This window comes from Orussus abietinus, unplaced genomic scaffold (assembly GCF_000612105.2).
Source record: "Orussus abietinus isolate OABI.00-Male unplaced genomic scaffold, Oabi_2.0 scaffold21, whole genome shotgun sequence".
Taxonomy (NCBI): Eukaryota; Metazoa; Arthropoda; class Insecta; order Hymenoptera; family Orussidae; genus Orussus; species Orussus abietinus.
The window spans coordinates 873,664-899,543 of record NW_019396018.1 but is presented as its reverse complement, the minus strand read 5'-3'; the positions used below and the strand labels follow the sequence as shown (position 1 = coordinate 899,543).

General features: G+C 45.9%; 2 protein-coding genes and 1 non-coding gene across 3 annotated transcripts in view; 1 reads left to right on the top strand and 2 right to left on the bottom strand.

Annotated features, from left to right (window-relative positions):
- Positions 1–25,880, bottom strand: part of LOC105697695 — an 89,535-nt gene that overhangs the window by 55,390 nt on the left and 8,265 nt on the right. The gene's annotated exons all lie outside the window — the stretch shown is intronic.
- On the bottom strand, positions 2,963–3,034 carry Trnae-cuc. Its single transcript has one exon. It is a non-coding gene; the product is annotated as a tRNA-Glu (tRNA).
- LOC105697484 lies at positions 19,893–20,605 on the top strand. The gene is made up of 3 exons (XM_012420841.1): positions 19,893–20,027; positions 20,169–20,325; positions 20,451–20,605. The coding sequence occupies exons 1-3, from the start codon at positions 19,893–19,895 to the stop codon at positions 20,603–20,605; spliced, it is 447 nt and encodes a 148-aa protein (XP_012276264.1).

Sequence of the window (25,880 nt, the reverse complement as noted above, 5' to 3'; positions counted from 1 at the left end):
GGATGTGGTCTCGGGTTTGTGACGGGAAGATGAATAATAAGACATCCTTTTGGCGAATTGTAAAATACCGCGGAAAAATTGCGGTAACGGCAGGTCGAGATGGACGTGAAAAGGTATTGTAAAGATAGTGATATTTATGTCCGATTTCGTTAGTTACCGAAGTACCGAATCGTCCCGAGCATAATGAACATTTGCATTATGCAGCGAGTAGTGCAGTTGGTATCGATAGCATCTGCAACGGGCACAACTCGATAGATAAATGAGGCGATTCACGGCACCTTAACATTTCCCGAGACGGGGCTGGGTGACGTTCCTGAAACGTCAGCAAACTCCGCAAAACGGCAAAATCGTGCCGGAAACATAGGAGGACCGCGTTAGATAACCACGTCAGGACGAGGAAACGTCAGGAGCGCCATGACGTCCATCAGAGGTGTCAAAAGTAAATTACGAAACATTTTATCCGCGTAGGGAGAGCACTTTTAATGGAGAGTGAAAAAAGGGAGCAAAATCCCTTCCCTGCCGAGCTTAGCAATCGAAGTCTGCAACCATCGAGATCATTTCTAGGAACAGTGAGTAAAAACGCTGGTCCGCAATCAGCACCCCGAATCGAAGTCAGAGATTCGTCGAGGAATCGTCGTTTGCTAGAAAAAGAAAAAGAAAAAGAAAAAGAAAAAGAAAAGAGTCGCTCTTCAGGGATCGGGGAGTGCGAGACAATGTCGAGCCGGATGAATAGGAATCGGCAACAACTCGCGAACGAACATGAAGTCACTTGGGGATCGAACCATTCCTCATCTGCGTGCAATGCGCCCCTACACTTATGGTCTCCAGAGTACGTAGGATCTACTAGGAGCCCTGAAACGGCGAAACCGTGCCGGAACTGCCGCGGCCCCGAAGCGGCGAATGTCCCAGGGCCATCGGCAATCCAGCGAAGTTGCGAAAGAAGACCCGATTGGGCATAAGAAAGACAATTAATCGACTATTAGCCGGGGATGTGGCTCCCCTTTCACGCCGAGGAAGAAATTCCTGGCGAAATGGAGCACCCCGTGTCGAGGCCGACCAATAAACCTCGTTTCTGCATATGGAACACCTCGGATATAATTTCTAGACAATGGTATATCTGCCTTTTAATATATGACAATAGAAGGACGTCAACGCGAGAACATGCCACGTGGGGAGAAGGTGAATTCGTGGGCCGCCCGATTTCATTAAAATAAAATGAAACGGATTAAACTGTTAGTGGATTTGAAATCTGCATAATCGAAAGCGAGTTGCATAATTTGCACCGTTCCGTCAAAGTTGAAAAATTGGAACCCCCTGTAATGACGATGTTATGAAATCAGTGGGTCCGTGGAAGGTTCCAGGGGGTTCTATCCAGAAACTGGTAACATTCCTCGAATCTGCGACCCCGAATTAGGGAGGACCTTTTTCTAATATCTGTCCATTAGGAGCTTTAAATCCCGCGAGGAACACTTCACTACTCACATACGAACCTCCAACAACGCTCCATCAACGTGCAATACGATAAAAACGATTTTGAATTTTGATTTCGCAGAATCCTTAAGTTTAAAAGATGGATTCTATGGCGGTGATAACGAGTCGAGATATACGCAGGGAGCGGAAAGGAGGCTCACCGGGGACTTATCCAGGAGGCGGAGTATTAGCCCTTGAAGACCCCTCGAGCGTTTTTCATCTAGGCGTCTGAGGAGACAACGCGGCCGAGTGCCTGAAATTTCTGGGCACGGCCAAAGAGGCTCCCGGTGGTTTTCGTCGACGAGAGTAAAGCGAGACGACGACGTCGGGGCCGGAAAATACCCAAAGCGAGACCACGGGGAAGCGAGGTGGAACCTGGCTGGCACCCCGAAGAGCCCGCCAGGAATCCCAACCGCGGAAATAGAAGACGCAATCGTGCAAGCAGGGGACAATTGATCGACGATTAGCCGTATATCTGGCAAAGGAGTCCTTTGTCCCGAGGAACGACGGGGAGAAACGGACGACGGGGGTGCCTCCCGCTCGTTCTGCACCCCCTTTTCGCTCACCCCTTTCCCGAAGTCGGGCGCACTTGTACAAGCGTCCTTGGCTGGCCCCGACACCATATAGAGGTGCTGTTACGAATGGCTTCGATCAGCATCTCATTAAACCCCTTGACATTATTTCGCAGGCTCGTCGACTGCACCCCGCGAGGGTGGTCTCGTCTCCTGGCTAACTCGTCGCTTTAAACCGTTTAAAGAGGCACTCGCCACCGACATTGCGGACCCGTGGTGCAAATCGTCGAACGAGGCGGTTGGCTGATTAACGATGTCAGATCCTGCAGCGAACGACCACTACATCGAGGAAAGTGTCGATAGAAACTGACCGTTCCTAATTGTGGCATTCCTTTTTCTTTTTTTCAATGTTAAAGTTCCAGTCCTGAGAGCTGGTCCGAGCGGTCCCAATGCCTCTGTAAAACATTTCTAGATTTTCCCTGTTACTAGGAGCCTCGACTCGATACCAAATCTGCCGTCTCTCTCCGTCGATCATCCTCGAAGTCGAACTCACGTAAGACTCCTGAGGCGTAAATAAGTAAATCGTACGATGCAGTTCCGTCTCTTATAGGAAGAAATGACAAAATGTCGCCGCAAGTCTCGAGTTCGCATCAGTCACGGGTGAATGGGTATAGTGGTACGTCAAATGATGAAGCGACTAATGATGGACTTAATTATAAACGAGAAAAGTGACGCGACCCCGCCCACTAATGCGAGTATTGGATTCGTGGGTAGAGTTCCTATTTCTGTCACCGGCACGAGAACAGCTGATCGGAGCCAAAGCTCGAGCTCTGCTCTCCTCTAGAGTTGGAAACTCTCACGGCCAGGTCTTTAGATCATTTTCGTCTTCCTGACGAAGTTAAAACAAAATTAATTACGTACACTTGCTGGATCGACACGATTCTTAATAATCGGCGAGGATCAAAATCGAAAAAAATGAATTCCGGTACCGGGAATCGAACCCGAGCCTCCTGGGTGAGAGCCAGGTATCCTAGCCACTAGACCATACCGGATTCTTGAAAATCCGTATCTCCAACTTCACACTCAGCCTTGAAGGTACTTCTCAAAATAACCTAGAATTTATTCCACCTTTACACTTTGTCAAACAATTAATTGCATATCATTTCCCGAGTTCATCGGCGCAGCGTAATCCACTCTGTACCGTTGAAGATGTTTCGATATTTCGAACACAAATATACACTAAAATCAGAAACAGCGGCATTTTAATTGAAAACCAGAAAAATATCTACCTACAGGTACCTGTGATATTTATATGAACGATTCATATCCACGTGAGAATTCATAAAAAATTATCCAAAGTGCCGAAGAAGGCAGGAAGCCGAGGAAAGAGATCGGTACGAATATTAATGAGTGTCCAATAACGCGCTTTCCGTGCATTTGTACAGAATCGAAAATGACTGTATAGACTTCGAAATTGAATATACACCCCCTCGTAAATCCTTACACTAGCATATTAAAATCCCTAACCCAACTGGATACGAAATTTCGAAACAGCGTATCTCGGAAAAAGTTCTACGTGTATTCCGTATCTCTCGGAAACATTTTTGAGCAACGTGAAGAGAAAAGCAGGAGGGTTCTTCGCGGGCTTTTTATAAAAAGGGCGAGCCCGTTTGGCGTGCATTTCCGCATAAAGCCCACTATTACGTCGCGATGACACTCCTTGCCTATTCCGCGGAGAATGGAGCGTTAACAAACGCACTTCGGGAACGCGGCGGAACTCTTCGGGGTCCAATAGGCAAGCGGATACACACAAAGGCGAGAAAGGGGAATAAACATAAGAGCCCGCCGATTCCAAATGAAGGGCGAGCCGTAAAAAACCGGGGGAGCTCGTTTCACGGAGCGATACGTCGTATAACGACGGCTAAACGGCGAGACGAGACGGACGAGAGGCGGGCTTTCCATCAGGCGAGACGAGCGGCGACATTTCCGAATGCCGGATATAGTTCGCGCGATAAGCGATATATTATCCGCATAAAACATCCGAGCGAAGATATGTGACGATTACCCGTATATACGACGCCAAGGGGAGAGGATGGCCTCCTATCTCATTCTGGGTTCTCACTCCTGAAATGCCTCGCTCGATGCTCCCTTTCGGAGCCGGCTAAGCTCGACCTGCAGGAATTCCAGATACTGGAATAATGCGGAAACAATGAACAAACGGTGACCCCCAAAGATTGCCCCGAGTCGTATTCAGGAAATAACATAATGAGATCCAACGCCATGTATCGAAGTCGTCCCCCCACTTGAGGGGCCCGAAATATTCAAATCTTTTCTCTGATCTAGTGCCGACAGCGTCTCCTCGGTGAAGTTTTTCAATTAAAAGTTATCGTCCGCTAGTCTTTATCGCGTTAAAGACGTCACATCCTGTATACCCCCAACTCTCTTTTTACACGATTTTGATTTAACACAAATTAGAAAAAAAAAAAAAAACATTTAATTCTCCTTTTACACGACCTATTTTGATTCAACATGATCGACCCAAATTCTAAGAGGAAAATTTCGCTTCACTTTTATTTACATAACTGCGACATTAGAGACAAGGAATTAATTGATAAGTTACTTGGTATGATACGTGCGCAATCTTTATGAAATAAAATATTTAAGATCCTAACATTAAAACTCATGGTTTATTGTATTATTTTTGCTGATTTCTTAGGACTGGAACCAATCTTCTACTTTTCCATAGATGCAACATATTTTTTTACACCTATTCCACGGGAACGTATCTTTCGTGTGAAAACAGAATTGGGTGTATATCATGCGCGGATTGTCGTTTCACTTTGCGTACCTTAGGTACGTAATTATAAGCATTACAGGTAATTTACATCGATAGGAAATGTTTTGATCTTGCAGGATTGGAGTTCCCTCGTTTTCCGCAAGTGGATCAGCGAAAATCTAAGATCATGCGTCCCGATTCTGGGACCACTTTCTGTGAAACAGACCATAGGCGTTATGTCTCCTTATACTACTTCATCGTCGTATTAACGCTTATACTACTTCATGGTCGTATTAACGCTAAGCGAGGGGGGGGATACCTTCTTCAATTTTTTTATAATTTTACATCTCCCACCTGCGAGAGCGATTTTCGATTCGATGAGGCGCTCGCTCGAATCGCTCGATTATGGCAATGTAAATATGAAAAGCGAAGGAAACGGTGGAATGTATATATACATAGAGAGAGAGAGAGAGAGAGAGAGAATCCGTCCTGATAAGTCAGAAAGACGATTCCGAGGGAGACGTATTACCCCGAGTTATAAATCCTGGGGAATCATCTCGCATAATGTCTGGTTTACGGCAGGCCGCGGATTCCCGGCCGCATTCCGCGATCGCATAGATTTGAATACTTACGTTATCTATATATACTCTACCAAGGGGACTTTACTTCAAGGGATTATTAATATTCACGCCTTCAGGGGAACCCGCAGGATTGTGTCCTTTTTCCTTCTGCCGCCCCGCCCCGAAATAGCGCCAAACTTGCCGACAATCTCCGAGCAACGGAATCGGTATGATTTAATAAATCGTGCTCGAAGAGTTATTTCTAAGAAAAATCCTAAAATGTCGCTTCGATCGGGGGCAAGGGTTGAGTTTGTATTTAATTAATTACGCCTTTGTATGGACGAACGAGAACTGCCGGCGGAGAAATTTTCCCAAAATTCTCTGACAAGGTCGGAGCAATTGAATCGATCCGACAATTTGACAGATAGTACCTGAGTCTGATAACTTTAAGGTAGGAGATCCAAAAATGAGTTCGCGGTCGAAGGCAAAGGTTGCTTTTTAGATTTAATTAATTGCGCCTCCATATGCACGAAGGCACGAGACGAAGCTAAATATTCCCCGCAATTCGCGATGCCACGGAAGCACTTTTCACGTAATAATTACACCCTCCGGCGAACAAAACGGTCATTTTAATTTTCGAAAATAGCTCCTCTACCCTCCACCCGAGAAGGACCAAAAAGTCGCTATAAAAATCCGCAACGCCTTACCAAACTCCCTAACCAGAACCTCTCTAATAAGCCCGAGCAAAAGGGCAAGTTTAGGTTAATTAACCCGTCCCTTCCTCAAAATTTCCCATCAGATCAAATTGCAACCCCTTTCTCATTTCGCAAGAAAAGGCACGAGTCGAATTTGTCTTTCCCAAGGAATCTGCGGAGGACTTTCCTTCCGGGAGACTGCAGGTCCTTTGAAAAGGGCTCGTTCAGGAGTCCGAGCCGAACCCGCAAATTGGCAGAACCCGCGGAGAACCCGAAAGGACCCCGAGGAGAACCCGAAGAGAACCTGAAGAGACCTCGAAGAGCCCAAAGAAGGGGCCCAGCCAAGAAAAAGCGCGTCGGCGTTCTCGCCAACTCAATTACTCGGTGCGAACTTTCCAGGGATGGTTCGTGAAGGGGAAAAAAAAAAAACAAAAAAAGAAAGAAAAATAGAAAAAATGCCCTCGCCCTGCAGAAGTGCACTCCGGCCAAGACCTTTCAGAAATATATTCGCGCGACTGCGTGGGCGGCCTCCGGGAAATGCGCGATCGCGTAGGAGGCGCGAATTTTTCCCGGGCTGCCAAGATCCCTTTGTTGGTCGAGGAAAATGGACGCGAGGGAAAATACCGTCGGCGGGAAACGGCCCTGCAGAGGTGCGCAATCTGCCCGACGAAAAGGGGGGGCGACATTCACCGCCCGGCAAAGGGGGTGGAAGGAGACATCGCGATTTTTCTCAGCTCGCAAAGACAGCCCGCGATACCCCGAGAAGCATCGCCATACCTTCACCTAGCATTACCAGGGAGAAAATCGCGCGGAAATCTTACTCCGGAGACTCTGATTTTTTCGGATGGTTTCCGGACGCCGCCCGCGATGGCTGCGGTTCCCATGGTTTCCTTGGATCCGAGCATGGTACGAAATCATCCCGACAGGATTGCCGAACCCTCCTATGCGTATTTCCCGATTATTAAATAAATACCAAGCGTTCGGTCAAACAGGAAAATTAATGGAGTTTGCATAGGTCGATGGTGGAGTGAACATTCCAGGAAAATTGCATCGATCAACATCCTGGATTCGACGAACGGATTGGGAAGTTAGTACAGATTTACTCGACGTCATACCCATTTCGTCGAATTTCCTTTTTCTCTCCCCTGAAAAGCGATTTTCCGGGTATAAATATTATACATATTTCATAGCAAATTGCGTATCGAGGATGACGCGCGTAATCGCGGCAGGCCGCGACCCCGGGGATGCAACAAATTCCCCGGGAATTGCGGGGGCCCCTTTTCACATCGGGGATAGAAGTGGATGATTACAAGAAAAACAGGAGGAGCAAGAACCCCGGCACCCACTCCAAGAAAGTCATTACGCCGCGAGTCCGTTTTCCCCGGTACGGAGTGAGAATTTTCAGAAACGCTCCGCGCGAAACGCGCCGCGTCGGGAGGAAAAATAGGGCGGCGGGATGAAAATAAAAGAGGAATATTCACCCCCGTCTGAGAAAAATCCAGAACGCACCCCCGCGGTCTCGTTAAGCGGTATGGGTGTCCTTAACGACGAGGTAAAGAGCCTCCTAAAAGTGATTGACCGAAACGGAGCTTCTTAAAGCTCGACCAGAACAGAAGAGAAAATAAATGAAAAGGAACATAGGGAATCTCTTATTTGGCGTTTCGCCGCTATCAAACAGAAAAATCCACCCCCACCGAGGGGTGGAAACGTTTCATGTCAGGAAAACCGGAAGAAACGGGAGTGTGTGTTCTGGACGAGGGGTCGCTGCACTCTTTTGATAAGGCAGACGCAGAAAGAGAGCTTTAACGCACGCGGTTGGTTTCCTGCGAATTTTGCACCCCTTTGATAACACAGGGATTGAAGAGCCTTAACAGGGGGGGATCAAAGTTCTGCGAACTCTGTCGACAAAAGTATATCCTCGGATATTAAGCTCTTTGAAACTCTCCCACGAGTGATCACAAATCGGAACTTCTTAAATCTCCCTGGAAGAAAAAAAGGAAAGAAAAAAATCGTACACTTCTTGTTCTGCAGATTCTTTCAAGTTCGTTGCACCCCTTTGATGAGACAGATATAGAATGAGGATCTTACCGATTAGGGTTAATTTTCAATGAAATTTGCACCTCTTTGATAACGCAAGAAATTAAAAGCTATAACGGATTGTTCACGTCGTGTAAAAAGAATATGCCCTCAGGTTTTCAGATTTTCAAAACCCTTCTAAGAGTGATCGACCAAAATGGGGCTTCTTAAATTAAAAAAAAAAAATAAAAAAGATGAAATTATAAATCATACATTTGACATTTTGCAGATTCTGTGAAGTTGAAAAAATCCTCTGGAGGATGGAAATGTTTCATGCCAGGGAATGTGGAGGAAACGGGAAGGCAAGTCCTGTACGAGGGATCGTTGCACCCTTTTGATAAGGCAGATGTAGAAGTAGAGCTTTAACGCACGCGGGTGATTTCCTGCGGAATTTGCGCCTCTTTGACGTAACGCAGGCACGGAAGAACCTTAACACAGGTACAGAAAAGTGCCTTAACGCTGGGTCGGAGTACATACCGTCGGATCTTAAAATTCTTCAATCTTTTGCGCACATCCGAAGTGGAAACCGAAAAAGGGGCTCATAGGCAGGAAAGCTCGAGGTTCGTTTCAAAGGAAAAATCCCGTCAAGGATGCTCCAAACGAAGAAATCCGCAAAGTTGCCCCGATAAGGACCTCACCAGGGATTCCGCTCGTATCGAAATTTTAATGCTACGATTCTAAGGGCCACCGCGGTGCAATTAATAAATTAATTTCAATCGGACTTTTAAAGACCTCCGTCGGCGAACAGCCCTCAAGAGTCGGCTCGGGTAAATCGTTGCCTTGGAAAAATCTTTGCTTTCCCTCGTTTTGTGATAACTCAAAGGTAAACGAGGTATTTAATTTCACCAGTTGCCAAAATGACCGCGAATCGCTCGTCAAAGTTTGGCACTAACGTTGACACGACTCTTCTAAATGACGCTAGTACCTCCATTGAAATAAAAAAAAAAAGAAAAAAAAATTAAGTTGCAGTAAGTCATGCAATGTACAGTAATTACAACTCGGCTCGCGTTCCCGCTCGCGGAGTTCTCGTTAAATCGACGCGCCCTTCCTCGCGGAATTAATTAAACCCCAATGTACATAAACAAAGCCAGTGCTCGCCACTTTTGCCGACAACTCTGTAGACTGCGGAGAATCTCGGGCCAACTCGGAGAAACAAACTTGGCTAACTACAAGTGATTATTAACAAGTCGCAAGTCGGGACTGGCGCGGCTTTCAAGGGTGCTTCTTAGGGGGGTCCTCGATTACCGGGGAAAAGTGGAAAAAAGCATGTCTCGCCGATTTGCATACGCCAATTTCGGATGAAGAGGCCATTAGCATTTATTTACATGGCCGCCGGTTTGAATTGGAGATCGGAAATCGTAATTGGTCCCACGGAAAGAATTTATGCGCCCCGTTTACGTGTACACGACGAAAGGGCGCTCTCCCTTTCCCTCCTCTTCTCTGTACACAGAAACGTGGCGAGCTTTCCGTAAACGGGGAGAATTGCTGATTTCCCCGGGAAGTCTTTCTCGAAGAAAGCTCGTTAGATTTGCGAACTTCCGCCGGCTCGTTCGGCCGAGGGCGCGGCTTTGGCCCCTGTCAATTAGCATATTCCGAGGCAGGAAAACTCCCGACCGTGTCCAGAGCTTGCGGAAATAAAGGGAATACAAAAGCTCGGGGTCAATTATAACTTCGCCGGCCAAGTTCTGAGCTTTTCATGGCGAGGCGCCATAAGGGAGTCGCATTTAAATAGACGCGCTAACAGGCGTCAAATGGTAACGAAAAGTCCGTTCCTTGATAAAATCGTATATTAATCAAATTTCAGAAATCCTTGTTTCACTCCGATAGAATTAATGTTTCTGGCACGCGAGTACCCGAGTCCTGTTTAAGGTGAACTATTGGAAATTGGATATCAGGTAGTTTCAGTGATATCCGCGAGTGAACTGGGATTAAAGTTAGCCATCGAAAGCTCCTTTGAAACCGCGATCGACCCAATTCCCGGGTACCTCATTAAACTACGGCGATGTACCCGTCTAAGACGGGAAATATTTTTCCCCGGACGCACACTCGGTAAAACAATTTGCCTTCGTCTCTTAACCTCGGCAAAATGGCTCCGACTGAGTTGGGAAGGCGGGTTGGCTAATGGGGAAAATTATTATCACAGCCGGGGTGAATACGACCCCCTTGAATAATACGCCAGGGTGCACTTGACCGTAGACTCTGTAGGTGAAGGCGTAAATATGACGGCTGCTTCAAAAAGGAATACGCGACTCAGAATGACCGAATAAAGGAGAGCGCAACGAAGTTACTCAGTTTTAAGCCGACTTACCGGGTGAAAAGAGCCTCGTTTTGAAAATAATTCTCCGAAGGTATGCGCGCGTTCTAATCCCACAGCGACGCGTCTTTTGAAAAGTCTTATGGCATATTTACCGAAATTAAATACTCCGAGGTTTGACGGCAAATAAAAGGAGCGCGAACGTCCCTTTAATAAGACGCGAGCTTTTACGGCGGGTCCTTAACTGTCGGTCATGATGTTCGCGCTCGACGTCCGCAGTATGCAAATATGAGCCCCTTTAATGGAACTTTTTGTTTCCCCATTGGAAGAGCCGTAAAGGTGCCATTATTCGATTATGATACGGCTCCTGCAAGCTTGTACCTGCCGAGAATCCTTTTAATGCGCCATTCCCATGATCGCCGTCGAAACGTGCCACTTTATCGCCGCAAAAAATCTCGCCTCCTCTTCGATTCCAAAATCCCCTTAAACTCCGCTCTTATGAAGCCCATCCCATTTTTAACATTTTCCCGAATAAGTTATCGCGACCCTTTTCCTGCCTTCGCAAGTCTCGGGGGGGACCGGGGCCTTTTATAATTAATTTAATATTCACGTCTGAGACGTATTGTTACGCGAGTGGCGCGCGACTTCATTAAGCTAACGTGTTTTGGTCGCATTAACGCGGGGGGAGGGAAACAAATGAGAATTAAGACGAAACGTTGGTCTTACTCCGCGGCACGGTCCAGATTTTAATGAGAGGGAGGATCGATATTCCGAACACAGGCCACTGGGTGGAAAGAATGCCAGCCGAAGAAAATATTTCGATATCGAGGGAAAGTGCGCCATTCCCTCTCCCTCCACCGAGTGGATGCCGGCCTGACAGGATGCAAGTCAATAATTTACCTGCAATTAGCGTAATCGCCCTATTCCAAATAAACGGATCCGGCGAGACTGAAAAACTAAGTGGCACGAAAATTGAGGAACAACGATTTAAGACTAGAGATAAGGTTAAACGGCCCGGACATATTAGCGATTAAAGTAATAGCTGAAAATGAAGAAACTATTGGAGAAATGTAAAGTGGGATTGTTAAATAAATTATCAGTAAATTACGGTACACGCGACAACGTATAATCGGATATTGGAGAAGATATGCAGATTCTGGTTGATTAAACGCGTACGATTTGATAAGTGATTAGGTTAGGATTAGTTGTTAGAAAATTCCCATCCACCTTCCGTTTCACGTTGCTTCACATTTTTCCGGGGGATTTATTTCTCTCTCCCTCTCTCTTTATCTCGGACGCGAGACTCGGTCCGTGTGTGTCTCTGGCTTTTATGTTCCCCGAAGTAACCCCGGGACGGTGTCAAAAGCAGAAGTGCGCTTTCGCGAAATTAATTCAAGATCTTTCGCCCCGCCGAGATATGACCGAGAGAGGGGCCAGAAGGACGATCGGTAAGGGTGGAGGGAATCCGCGTCAAAGGCGGTCCAAGAGGTTCGGGGGAAAGATGGAAGGTCGGGAAATGGTAAACGTAACCTGTGGGAAATCGGAGGAGAGAAGTGGAGCGCCGACCGAAAGAAGATCCTTAAAATTGCGGTTGATGGAATCGAGGATGCACGAGATGGCCCGGCTCCCTTTCTCACGTGCTCTATCGCCCTCCATCTAGACATCTATCCCCTGTGTCAAGAGTAACGAACCTACATTACGTATCTACATAACCAGTCGGGTTAAGTACTCAATTAATTCAAGCCGTTCCGAATGCACAAGTTGAAAAAGAGAGAAAAACACGACTCGTGCAAAGCCAAGGGACGCGCCCTGCATATACTCCCTTGGTATGGTTCTCTTAGTTTTAATAATTTTAATATTTTTAATCATCGACTGAGAACCAAAGGACCTTGCCGGCATTGAAGATACCGTTGGAAATAAGATCCCGAGGAGAAACCTCGGGCAGGAAAACGAAAGTGCAGGTCAGGAGACCGGATGCCGGGGGAAGGAAATATCCTTATCACGGGTTCCCTGGGAAAATCGGCAAGATCCTATCGGCGGTTTGAAAAGTTACGGCGTTTTATCGCGTATCTCGATGAGACTTCCAGTCGGGGACGGCCTCGCGGGGTGTCGAATGAATTTTCATGAGAGCGGCGAGAGAGAGAGAGAGCGGAAGGGAACGCGGGGGCCATTATGTGGATCGGACGAGGAGAGATGAGATAGGGCAACGAGGGAAAAACAAAAAAAAAAAAGAAGGAAAACGGGAACAAAGCACGCCGATCTGTGTAACCGTTGGAAGTTCATTTACGCGGTGGCAAATTTACCGATACCTCGATGCGCGATGGGGTGACCGAGTTGAAATTTCAATTCTCCTTAGAACCAGTATACATGGACCTTAAATCTGTTTTAAGATAATATAAACAAAGGTAACTTCTATCCAATCGAGTTCTACCTGGAACCTTAAAAGTAGCAGATATTACCATTCATTCTACTCGTAGGCCAAAATTAGGATTTAAGATTTGTTAAGTAGGACTCACAATGTCGAAAGTCGGACATCAGAATTGAAGTAGGACCAAAAGAGGCTTTAAATTACACAGATTCAATCTAGGGTTATGTTTTGACTCAAGGGCCTCGAAAAAAGAAAAAAAAAAAAAGAAAAACGAGATTCCGAATTTCGGGATCGCGGCCCTGTCGAAATCTCGAATGCACCGCCTCACCGGCATACGATAAATTACTCTTCGTAATAAATTTCAAACTCACAGGTTCAGGAAAATTTCCTAAACACCCGAGCGCGTATGCAGCCCGCGAGATGGATGCGCTCGGTGCAGCCAGTTAGCGATGGCCGGATTTTTTGCAAAGACCGCGGCGAGAAGCATCGCCGGCGTAAATTCCGTATTTCCGCGCTTCTTGCCCCGCAGACGGCGAAAAACGCCCCCGACATGTTGGCCCTCCTAATGAATTCTTTAAATTAATTGCGCATCTACCTGCCCACCTTCTATGAAACAAGGTGGACGTACCTTCGACTGCGCGTGCATACAATTGCACGCTGCCGCGAGTGCGTTCCCAACTTTTTCGCGCTCGCGGCATTTTGAAGAAAAGTAGAAAAGAAAAAGCGGGTTGCGGTCCAGGGACTGCAACATCAACTTGACATTATGTTAGCCCCCTTTCTGCCAGCTGGCAGGACTCGCGACATTTTATTTCAAGAACGTATTTCTCCTAATTCACGAAAGAACACCCCAAAAGAGACCCTCACATCCTCTCAGCTCATTCGAGTCTCCGGATTTCTCGACGTAATGTATAATACTACAATGAAAATATTAATCTTGTAAAATTCCCGTAAATGTAACAATGACGTTAATGAAGACTTAACTTAACCTCCACGGGTTAAAGTTCAATATTTGCGGCGTGCAGATTAATTAAAATTCCTTGACGGTGCGTAATTGGGAGTATCAATATTTTTGTTTATTTATTTTTTTTTTTTTCGTTATTTTGGTGATGTTAAGCCTAAAAAACGACGGGCAGTCGTTCGTCCGAAATTGTACTCTCAGAGGGTTGTACAACTCGTTATATACACGGGACGCTTTGTGGCTGTTCTGTTCAACCCCGTCATTACATTGAATTACCTGCTACGCAAACTATCTCGTAAAAGATAATTCCCTTCGGCTTGTGGGTTTTCTGCCATTCCCACAGCGCGTGGCAGGAATGCAGAGCTTTTCACAATGCGAATTATCTCGTAAGAGATAATTTACTTCGTATCCTGGTTCTTCTGCTCGGGGTATTAAAATGAACCGCGCGATCTAATCCGCAATAATGGCGCGCACGTTTTTCAAAACGCGCCCCGTTTGAATAAATTCCCGTCGATTTCGGGGAACAATGAAACGCAACGCTTTGCGGTATTTGCCGCATTCCGCGGCATGTTAGAGGTAAAATATGCCGTCAATGGTCGTTTTCGGCTATCGAGGGCAACATGCACAGCTTTTAGTGGCACCTGCACATCCGGAAGCAGAGAGTTGCTTTTTGTATTGCACTTTTGGCAGGCAGGAAGTAAAAAATAAAAAAAACACGAATATACCATCCCCGGTAGATATAAAATATTCGATCATTCGCGGGAAATTTTAAAAATAATTTCGCCCCCCTTCGCTTTCGACGGTAATCTCTAAAAGGTCGATCTTCTCGCCAAGAGGAAGTGGACTCCAAAAGTTACCCTGACCCTTTTCCGAGAATCCGATAAGGGAATATGAATCTCTTGTAAATTCCACTCCCGGAGGGGAATTCTACGGAACGGTTTAAGTGAAATACTTAAAATCCCAGAAATTTACTAACGAAAAATTCACCGAGGAAGGAGTCCTTGCGTTCCCGAGATGTTTCGAAGTATGTTCGTACCGTTCGTAGGAGGTACGAGTATTGTTCCCGAGATCAGCAATAGGATTTCAGGAAATGCCATTAAGTCGACAGGAATTCCAGGGAGGTACAAGACAAGTAACGTAAACACCGGGTTAATGACTCGGTGTCTTGGTTACGTCGTGCCTCTGAATGTATCGACTCCCTTTGAACGAAATTCCGGAAATCCGAGGTCCCCGTTCCAAAATTTCACCCAAGCGTTCCCGAATCCATTGGACGGGACGTTCTCGATAAAATATCGTGAAAAACGTTAATCAGACCCAAGAAGCAATTTGCAAGATCAGTCCGCAAGGACATCTCCCAAACCGTGGGCGGGACGTGTCGCAAAAACGCCCACCTAATACTCGCATGCTCTCGAAATGCCCGCAAGATATACTCGAGAGCGAGATCATCTCGGATAATCCGGCGCCGTCTACAAGATTTCCTCATAAAAAGGTGCAAAGCTAAGGAGAAATTATTCCGCGCCGTGCATTCGGTATTCAGATGTCGTAATTCGTTACATCAACCTCATCGCTCTTTATTACTCATTTTCAATAAATTTCGAAACTTCCTCCACGGCCCAAAGCAGCCAGAAATGTCCCTCCATGCCGAACAAGTTTATTCGTGACATACTAAAAATATTAATCCCACGTCCACATATCCTGTTTCGTTGCCAGCGTCAATCGTAATGCTCGTACGAGAAATTTTCATAAATTACTAAAATCATCGGCGCCCTTTAAAGGGACCTTTTATTCATACCTTAATCTCCATCCCTTCATCCCTACCTATCTTCGGTCCTCGAGCTTTACATCGCGAAAAACGGAATACTCTGAAAAAAAGAAATCCCCAATTGAAATTATGAAAAAGAATTAAAATTAATACCAGATCTGGCGGCGCGATCGATCGATTCGATGTGCCTCGGACAATCGCAACGGGCGTGGGTCCCTTCATCGCCACGTGGGTTCAATTAATCGCAAGGACGTCATCGCGTATGTGGGACCTGCACTGGCTAAATCTCGCGAGAATATGAGGAAAATTAAATGTGACCCTACCGAGCGTTTACCTAATGAGCACGCCTCATGTCCGGCGACCCGTTCGCGACTCGCGAGCGCCGAGCCGGCTTGGGGACTTGCGGCTCCCAGGGATGTGCGCGGTACGCCGGTCAGCAGGGTACTGAGGCCCTGCGTCGCCGGTCTCCGGTATACCCCTTCGCGCGCGCGGGCGCCCCCCTTCCCGCCCCTCGCCACCCCCGAGTATTCCCTCGTCAAGCGCGCATCCACCCACGCAACTGTTGCGCCCCCGCGCTCCTTTCTGATCCCGCCGCTGAACTGCGACCGCGAGAGCGAACCCAGAGGAGAATCCCGCGATCTCCACAAGAGAAGAAACTCGTTTCCTGAAAGTCCGCGTCGAGGTGTACTCGGGTCCGGAAAGAGGACCTTTCATCTTGAAAACCGAAGTCGGGAAAAGTAATGACGATTTGGGGATCCAAGGAAAAAAGAGTTATCTATATAGAAGGAAAGATGAATTAATGGCATCTGAGATTTGAGATGAGACGAGCTCGAGATCGGGTAGCTGGGTATTCTTGGTCATTTCTGTTAGGGGAAACGTGGGAAATGGGTTAAGTGATTAAACCCTGCCATTTTACCCGGTCTGCCGAAAAAATATTAACGCGCTCAATAAATTCGGCTCGGGGAGGCCGGACAGGGCAGGGGTGCTGTAGTTTGCTTTTCCAACGTTTCGAGCAGACAGTGAAGCTTCCATCGATTCGAGGCGCTTTTGCTAATTGCTTCCTACCGATGTGAAGGACTGACGAAAAGTGGAATTGACATTTCTTTTTTTTTTCTTTCTAATTTATTTTTCCTTTTCAGTTTGTTGGTAGGGATGCGTTACCTTCCTCGTGCAAGTGGTCGTTTCCGTGGGGTCCTGAGCCGCCCCTTCCCGGGTTTACCGTCTAACAAAACCTTTTTTCCACCGCGAGATTCATTGTTTCCATTATGAAAAACCTTATCTCGGGGAGGGAACTAAGAAACTGGGCTCTCGCCAAGTTCCCGTCCGCTCGTCCGAAATTCCGGGCATAAAGTACTCCGTGCGATTAAAATTACATGACCCACTTGGGTCATAAACGGAAGAAAACGCGCCGTTTACGCTTTCCGATGGCGTAAAGTCCTGGTTTACTCGGAGGTTAAGCATGGTCGGTCGTGACCACTGCTCGTACGAGTGCTCGGAGAAAGTTCGCGTTTCCCTGATTTTTCCGCAATTTTGCGCGAGAAAGGAGACCCATAAATTGATGAAAGTTCACCGGAATAAACCCAAGCAAACGCGCGGCGAAACCTGCCCAAGAGCAGAAGCTCCACCCTGCAATCTTTAAAAAATGAAAAATACACTACACTACAAAAAATAAGAAATAAAATTCTCCCGAGTTTTGCACATTGTCTGCGCCCATTACCCTTTAACGAGAGCTCAACTGAAGCTGCCGAGGACTTCTGCAAAAGGGTTAAAAGAGAAATATTTAGCCGCTTAGTACGTACTGTCGGGTCAGTGCTTTCGCGTGCGCAGCTCCTGATAATCGGCCGGAGCTCCGAAAATGCCGAAGCTCGAGGCGAGTGGCGCAAAATCCGTTTGCAGAGATTTAAAGTATGCTAAGCGCGTCCTTTAAGAACATGACTTGTTGGTGTATTTCGCGGGTAAATTGAGCTCGGACATGAAACAACGCGATGCGAGCCAAATGCAACTTCCAGGATGGAAGCTTCAGGCTGCGGTTTGTTGTACGACATTTTTGCAACCGACAGGAAAGCAAAGCTTTAGTGTCGTTTCCTGTACGTCGCCGTACGTGACAGGGAAACGCGAGGACACGCCTTTTGTGTACCGGATACGCGTACAGAGGCGTTTACCCCTGTTAGTAAATTGGGTCTTGTAGTGTGCCATGCGTGCGCCTGACTTGCCCTCGTGGTTGAGTATAAACAGTAATCGGTACTGCACCAGTTCCTTTTGATAAAACATTTATTTCACCGTGCGAAATTTATTTAGTATGTCAGAATTCATCCGCCTTGGTAATAAACGAAATTTCATAGACACGGGACATTTTAGAGCAATTTTAATTCAGATGTATTTATTAATAAAAAAGAAAAAACTTCTACTTAAGAGCTTCAGAATTTACTCCAACGCAGGAACTTTCATTTCTACGGCTCAGTTTAGCTATGACCTGATAAGGAATTGTAATTGGAGTGGAGATAATTATTTCTGAATTTAACCGTGAGGTTAAAGTCGAGAAAATCGGAGGCGCTAGTGGAAATTACAACCTAGTGCCAGAGGAACCTACTTTTTCTTCCCGAGGATGCGTTAAGAGAGGAAGTTCCGCATCGGCGTATCAGCGTGAGATAACGGCGACATTTTCTCCGCACACGATTGTCAGCCGAGCTGGATATTTGTCGAGTCGGGAAAGTCGACGACCGTTCGAGGCAAGGAGGCTCGACCTATTTGATGCTCCTCTCAAAATCGGAATACCCCGGGTGCAGGTTGTACACACGGGTCATAAAAGCGGGTCGTTTGTCCCCGCGACTTCGCAACTCGGAGTTATTAAAACTCTGTATTTGCGGATGTTTTACGTAGGTGAGGTGCCCGGAGGCGGCGGGAAAGTCAATCAAAGAAAGAGGAGGCGAAGGAAACGAAGAAGAGAGAGTCGCTTTTCCACTTTTCCCGAGAATTTCGACGTCCCTTTTCGCCATCGGAGGGAATTTCGACGCCCTCGGCGAGAGCTCGAGTCGAGCGCAAATTAAGGCCGAATCGAGGGAGAATTGAAGGCGAATTCAAAGCCGGGGTCCGAAACAGGGGCCAGGGGCCTCGAGGATGGCGAACGGGGACACCTTGCTAAGTGAAAATTAATCCCGTAATTAGGAAGTTCTCGGGGTGGGAAAAATGGAGGGCGCACAACGAGCCATTCCGCCCGTTCCGCCGTGCCAGGGAACTCAAACCCCACCTGCGGAGGGAGAGAGAGAAAAAAGGGAATATGCGCCCCCGGGAAGTTTCGGTACTTGTCGCAAGAAAGGGATGTCCCCGGGACCGACACCCTCTCGCCGGTGACTCCTCTTCGAGCGAGATGCTCGATTCGCAGTCCCTTAGGACGATTCCCTCTCATCCCTCTCGTCCCCTGTCCCGAGTCCCTCCTGACAGTCCTAGCCTGCGGCTGTCGCAAAAATCTCGGGGTGAGAGCTCCACTTTTGGCCCCTGTTCGCCTCCCCTCGCGGTGGTGCAGCTCGAGTACTCCAGCTAAAGGGTTGAAGTGATCGAGGGGGCCGCTTCTTGCCGATGCGAGCCATTAAGCCGTTGGGCGGTAGGATGTGATAACGATATTATCTGATATGGAATTATATTTAAATCCGGTGATTGATTCAAGTCATTCGTGGACCCCTACTAAATAATCCTGGAGAATAATAAGGGGTGAGACAGGGATCATATGAACTTCGCTTCATTTTGGAAGCTGTTTAGGCTCGCCAATTGCTCGGAGGTAGGGTAGTTACTACACTGCAGACAGTAATTTACTAACAGACGTACGGATACAAGGGGTGAGATGTACCGCCGTCCACCCTCGGTATTGGTGGTCTACGGTACAAATGCATTCGACGGGTAGAGATAGAGGCACCCGATAATTGGAAATTTCGTCTGCTTAGAGTGCCTATCGCCATCTCTCTTCCTCTAGATTAGCGAGTTCGCTGTTGCAGAAGCCAAGCTGTCTTCGACGACCCTTTGTGCGGGAATTGTTAACACTTTTTCCTTTTGCATTTACGCGTATCGTTATTACTTCGATGCATGACGTGTCATTCGTAAAATATCCAGGTAAACAGTTTATTTAATAATTGAAAAGTACCCCAAATTGTCCGTGACTCAGGAGTCATATTTTCACGGAAGATAATTTTAGTACGTAGGTTGCCCACATATCACTGACTTCAAAGTAGATCGTGAAGCTAAAATCGGTGAACGGGCTCGAAACGTCCCAAAGTACGATAAGGTCCACGATTCGAGGAGGTTTCGAAAAAGTTCCTCCTTATTTGTATTCACCTCGCGAGAAGCCCGCAGCGTGATAAAGAGAGAATCTCGAAAGTGTCGAAGATAAAACCGGCGTTATGGTAAAACGCTGGCGACGGCTAAGTATAAAAGAGCCGATGGATACGCTTGCGATCAGTCGCAGAAAAAATGGAATCACGTGGAATCGTCATCCTCGTCCTGGCAATCGTGCTCCGCGATTTCACCTGCGCGGAGGCCGAGAGGAAAGTCAATTTTCGAAACGTGGAGTTCACCGAAACCGACGTCGCCCCGGAAAATGAATTGGTATTAAGCCCATTTTATATTTTGTCGCAACTGTCGCCCCGAGTCTCATTTAAAGCCAGCATCTCTGAGTTTTATATTTCAATTGTCCGGAACAACCGGTCATCGATTTATTGTTCCAAATGCCCGATTTCCTGCCTTTAGACAAAACTAGCCAAGTACAACCGCGGAGAAGCATTTATCGGGGACCTGGTGATCGGTAATCGACGAGCGGACGAAACAGTTTTTTGGCGCACTGTGGAAATTTCGAATCCGACCGATGAGGTTTACAGTACTGTTATTACTGCGAGTGTAAACCATGGTGAGTGTTGTAAAACTCGTCACTAGAATTTTTTCGATAAACTTATCGTTAGTGAAATCTTTCATCGTGTGAATCGAATGAGAGAAGATCTCTTGATTCATTAATGTTTCATTTTCTTTTCCTAGGAGTGATACATTATTTAAGCGCGGTAAATAACCAAGGAAGTTATGCGGTAGCCTGCGACGAACCATACACTCTTGGGACTTCCAAAAGCAGTTTCAAAGTTCGAGTAGTGCCCAACAGCAAGTCTACACTCTCACTAGTAATTGCTGCCCATTGAGGTGAAGATTAAAGTTACATTATTCCAAAAATAATTGGAACCTTACCTTACGACGTACAGTAGTTTTCGGAGAATTGTTTCAATTCGGCCCTACATTCAAAATTCTCTTACCTGGAACAAAAAAAATGTACAACTACAATTAATGACGTTATTTAAGGGTAAACATTGAAGGATGGTAATTAATATAAGGGAATAGAAATGGCGTGGGAACGTGTACGTTAACGAATATATAATCTGCAAATCGGAGCAAGAGTCTTGAGCAATCAATAACCTTTTCCTTCGCCTAAATTTATCTGATCCGTTTTCGCATTATTTCTATCAATATTCCCTCTTCAAAGTGGTATTTCAAAGGATAGTAATTAATATAAAGGAATAGAAATGCCGTGGGAACGTGTACGTTAACGAATATATAATCTATAAATCGGAGCAAGAGTCTTGAGTAATCAATAACCTTCTCCTTCGCCCAAATTTATCTGATCCGTTTTCGCATTATTTCAATCAATATTCCCTCTTCAAAGTGTAATAATTATCGTTATCCATTACGCAACTTTCCGTGTGTTATCGAGTCCTATAAATCGCGGAGGGCACCGTTTATCTTTCGAACTCTTCTTAAACATTCCTGGAACTTCTGCCCTGCGACTCCTGAAGGAAAAGTTCCACTCAACAAACGGCAACTCCCGCCTTTCCCTTTTTCTCCCTTCTAGGAAACTCAAACTCCCTCGGAACCGGAAGTGCGGGGCTTTTTTCCACGATTTCACGCAATAATGACTAATCGATCGGAATTTCACGCGGAGAGGTTCGACCCCGGGTTCAGGAAAAAAGTGATCCGAATCGAGTGATCCAATCAGTCAACCGAGGGTGAAGCCTCCCTACAGCTCTTCGGGGTGTGCACGGCATATCGGGCTGTTAAGCTAAGATATTGCCCGAAGAGAGGCAGGCAGAATTACCGGGGGTGTTTATTTCCGTAATAAGTTCCGACGTAATTCCGCTAAACTGCGTGTCAACTCTTGGGGGAGGCACGCACCCCCTTGCGCCGTTCCGCGTTTACAGCCGAACTTGCTTTAAGGGTGGTTCTGGCTCAACAATTTCTCAACTATCCCTCTCCAAGTTCTAACAATAAACACCCCATGGAAAATGACACAAAACTGACACCTCTTAATTTAAACAAAAAATGTAAGCTCCTCTTACGTAAAAGAAAAACCAAACAATTTGAAATATGTAATTTCAATACGAGAACATAACGTAGAGGAAGGAAACATTTATAGCATTAAGCTTTGGAATTTTAATCGATAAAGACCATTGATTCAAATGCAACAAGAATTGTTTTATTAGAGATACACGCTGTCAGACGTGTTTAAGATTTTTTTTTTGTGGAAGGATAAGTGAAAATGGAGTAATTTAGAAAATGATTGAATTTTGCTGATGGGTCGCGGCTTAATTGGAGTCTGAATCTAGGTGCAAAGGGGGTGCAAGACTATTGCTTATTACCTAAAAACAGGGAAACAATGGCACTGGAGAAGGAAACGAATTTCCCGGGGGTGTCGACCCATTAAGGTAGCTCCAAAGATTCATCTTTGCTCTCAGCCACGAAATTAGGTCTTCAAGGTAAGTTAGAGAAGTTACTTCGTGGAACGGTAATTTGCTTAAAACGCGTTGTTAAGACCGGCAGACTTTCGGGTTTTCATGACTCACTCCGTACGTCCAAGTAATGCTTACAACTCGAAATGTGCGTTGCACCCCTTTAAAATTAATGCGTATATAAACATGTCAGCATTTTCCGAGTTTTCCTAAATACGTAGGGAACGTGAATTACGTACGAAACATGACTCAAGGAGTGGGTACTAGAATTTTTAGGAAAATTCCTTGAATTTTGAAAAAACGCGTTTGTGGTGTTTACCCCATAAATGCCAGGGATGTAATTTAAGTCTCAGCAGCTGAGTTAGGAATAGGTTCGCCTCCCTGAGAACGAGGAAGCGCCTTAGGGTTCCGATCGAAGAGGAACACACGTTATCATCCCTTTATCATCTAAGTTATTCCTCTGGCACGAACCAGAGAGGGCAGATTTGTCACCAAAAGCGGCTTTACGTTACTCGAAAGAGTATGGGAGCACACGAAACCCTACAAGCAGAGTGGAACACCGAGATCAAAGCGATTCAGCCCCATATTGCATAACGAGGATAAATTTGAAACACCGTGCAGAAATAAGTCTGTTTCATTTTCCTCCCTGAAACAATGCACCAGTATTGAAAACAAATATTTTCGTTTATTAAATGAATATGATACATTGAAATACCGAAGCATAACTTTAGGAAATATCCCGTACCATTATTTTATATTTTCCTATGGGCACGGTATGATGGTCAATTTCGTGATAGGTACTCTAACCCCAGGAGTATTTAGCCCGAAAGAATTTTCATGTAAAATAATTAGTGGCACCTTGAGGAGATATTTATTAGGGGCGTTGTTGTACCCCGCGGTGCCATACGGTTAATTTATATTTATCTGAAAATAAAAGGTCAATATGCAGCATCGAGAGGGCGTGCGTAGGACCCTGGTAAACGGTAAAGGGTAAACGAGGGAACAATGGAGGGTGCACGCCACCCACAGCAACCAGAGAAAATTAGGCTGAAGTGACGTAGCGCTACCCTACAAATTGCTGAAATTATATAATTAATTATTCCTTGATTTACCGAACTTAATATTAAAATACATAATTCCACTGCAAGAATCAGGGAGGGAAAAAAGAAATTCGATAAATAAGTGCGTGCTTGAAACACGCATTTCCTTTCTTGTCTATAGGAATACCATTTGATATGAAATAATGATCCCTGAAGAGGACGATTTATCTCGGAGCCCCTTTCTTCGTTTTATCATTTATTTATATCGTGAAAAAATTCCCTGGGTACTCTCTTCCAGAGATACGGAGCAAATCTCTTTCCAATACGACTGGGAAGGAAATGAAATTTTGGAGACGGTGCCCGGGGTGCATCAAAAACGTCTTCTCACCGGTGGCTCTCGCAATTGTATACGAATTTGCGCGGGTTTTATTTACGTCGTAAGGCAGGTCCCTTCTCGAATGCCGACTCGCGCCCTATTTCGTCCGGACAAGGGAGGCGCAATAAAGGATATCATCCACAATCGAGGACGATCCAGATCCCGCGGAATTATTGGAAATCGCAAATAGCACCCTATCTCGCTTAGGGGTTACTCGCGGGGATCAATAAATTTACGGGAATAGGCTCGAGTAGCGTATCGATCAGGGGAATCGAAACCAGGATTTAGTGCGAGTCAGGACGAAACAGGAGTCCCTCGTAAATCGGGATAGAAGGTCGAAAATCGCTCGCCAAAACGAAACGGATGAAATAATGTGGTTTTCCCGGATACCACATGGAACGCTACACCGGATTGCCTCTTCAAGAAAAATCGTATCAGTTTATAATAATTTTTCCTTTAAGGAAAACATGTTAAAAGAACAAGTACTGACGTTCATCGAAATTGCAATGCGACATTTGGAAGGATTTACTAGTTTACTAGCCGGAGGTCTTGTAAAAACTTATTGCCCAGGCGAGGACGTGGGAAGTCGATGGCTCATAAAATGATTTCTTTCTCTTCCTCTGTTTTTCTTTTCGCACTCTTCCCTCCGTCTTCACCCTCGGACGTTACGCAGCACTTCTATTCCGGTTAGGCGAAAGTCATTGCCTTACACCGGATGGTCGACGAGGTGTAATATTCCCAGTAATGCGTGCCTAACCACCGTAATAAATTGCAGCATTCCTGGAGGCCACGTGTTAACCTTTAAATTAGTCTCGAGTAACAATTATTACGACTTGGTACGTTCGTCACCGTGCATCGATAAATGTCCGTCCGAGAAATGATTTCCAAGGAAATACCTACATAAATCGAGGGATAAATAATTCTAACGATGGTTAAAAAATTCACGAAACTGAGAAATAAGTACCATGCCAGTTCTTATAATTTATTTAAGGGATGAAGGTACCAACCCTGGCGGAGCAACAGCCCTGAAATACCATTCGGCACCAGATGGAGGCCATTTCGCGGGTTTATCGTCAAATTCGATAGGATTGCCCTTCGTGTTCGCGGATTTTGTTAACGACGCGAGTTTAACGGACAATTAAGCCGAAACGATCGTCGGAAGTTGGCGGGACGAGGACCGGCAAAAGTCTTCGCTGGTGGAGGACCGAATGATTGATTATCGAGACTCGATTATAGGCGGCACTAAATGGCATCGGGTTTATAGAAATAGTTGGAGAGAAACTCGATGATCGACGTCCATTCGCCCCCGTAAAACGACGGCCGTCGAATTAAGGGTTAATTGGCGACATTACCCGAACGAATCGTCGACAACTGTCCAATGTCGAGGGTGAAATGTCAAAGGAGGGGAAGATCTCGAGTTAATTACGAACGATGGTAAGGACGAAACAAAAACACTCAAAATAATGATAAGAATATTGTGTTTTCAAAGTATCAATCGCATTTGATTGTAATACGTCGCGTAATCCCATAATGGGGTATGAAAGAGGATCCGAAAGAGGTTTTTATTGGAATGCGATTCGATCGATTTAAGTCAGGATAATTAAAGCGACTCGTAAAATTAAGTCAGAAGGGTAAGGTCGCGATCGGGAAACGAATTAGATAATGGCATGGAAACTAGTAACCTGCGTTCTCCCCATAGAATGGAATCTAATTTCCGATACCGCTGACAATGCCGACGGTCGAGCGACGACGACTTTGATTAAGACCTAAGGCATAGTGCACAATTAATCCAGCTGTTCCCAAACACAATTGGGTACGTGTATGCGTATAAATTTCCCAACTAGCTAGCTCAGCCCTGCCAAGTTTGTCGAAGACGAAACACCTCTCGAACGTTTCGCCTCTGATTTCCATATCCGAATCGGCAAATCTTCGGTATGGGAACAAGGGACCAACATACGCGCATCCGTCAGCCGAGTTCCGAGGAACTAGGAAGAACCGTACACCTTCATTGTTTTCCAATTACGCCCATTAATTGAGATCAATAAATCGACAAATGAGGAATTTAAGTTATAACCTCGTCAAACACTTTTTCTCGTTCTCCGGTGTAAGATTTCTTGAAGAGGAGTCGGAGTTCACCGGAGTATCCTTGGGGGCGAAAGACCCCAAACTCGAAGGATCCTTCATGGCGGGTGAATTATCGAATTTCCTTCTCAAATTTGGAACTTTCGAAGCCGTCCTTGAAATTGTCCTTCCGATATGACGGAACCACTTGTTTCTACCT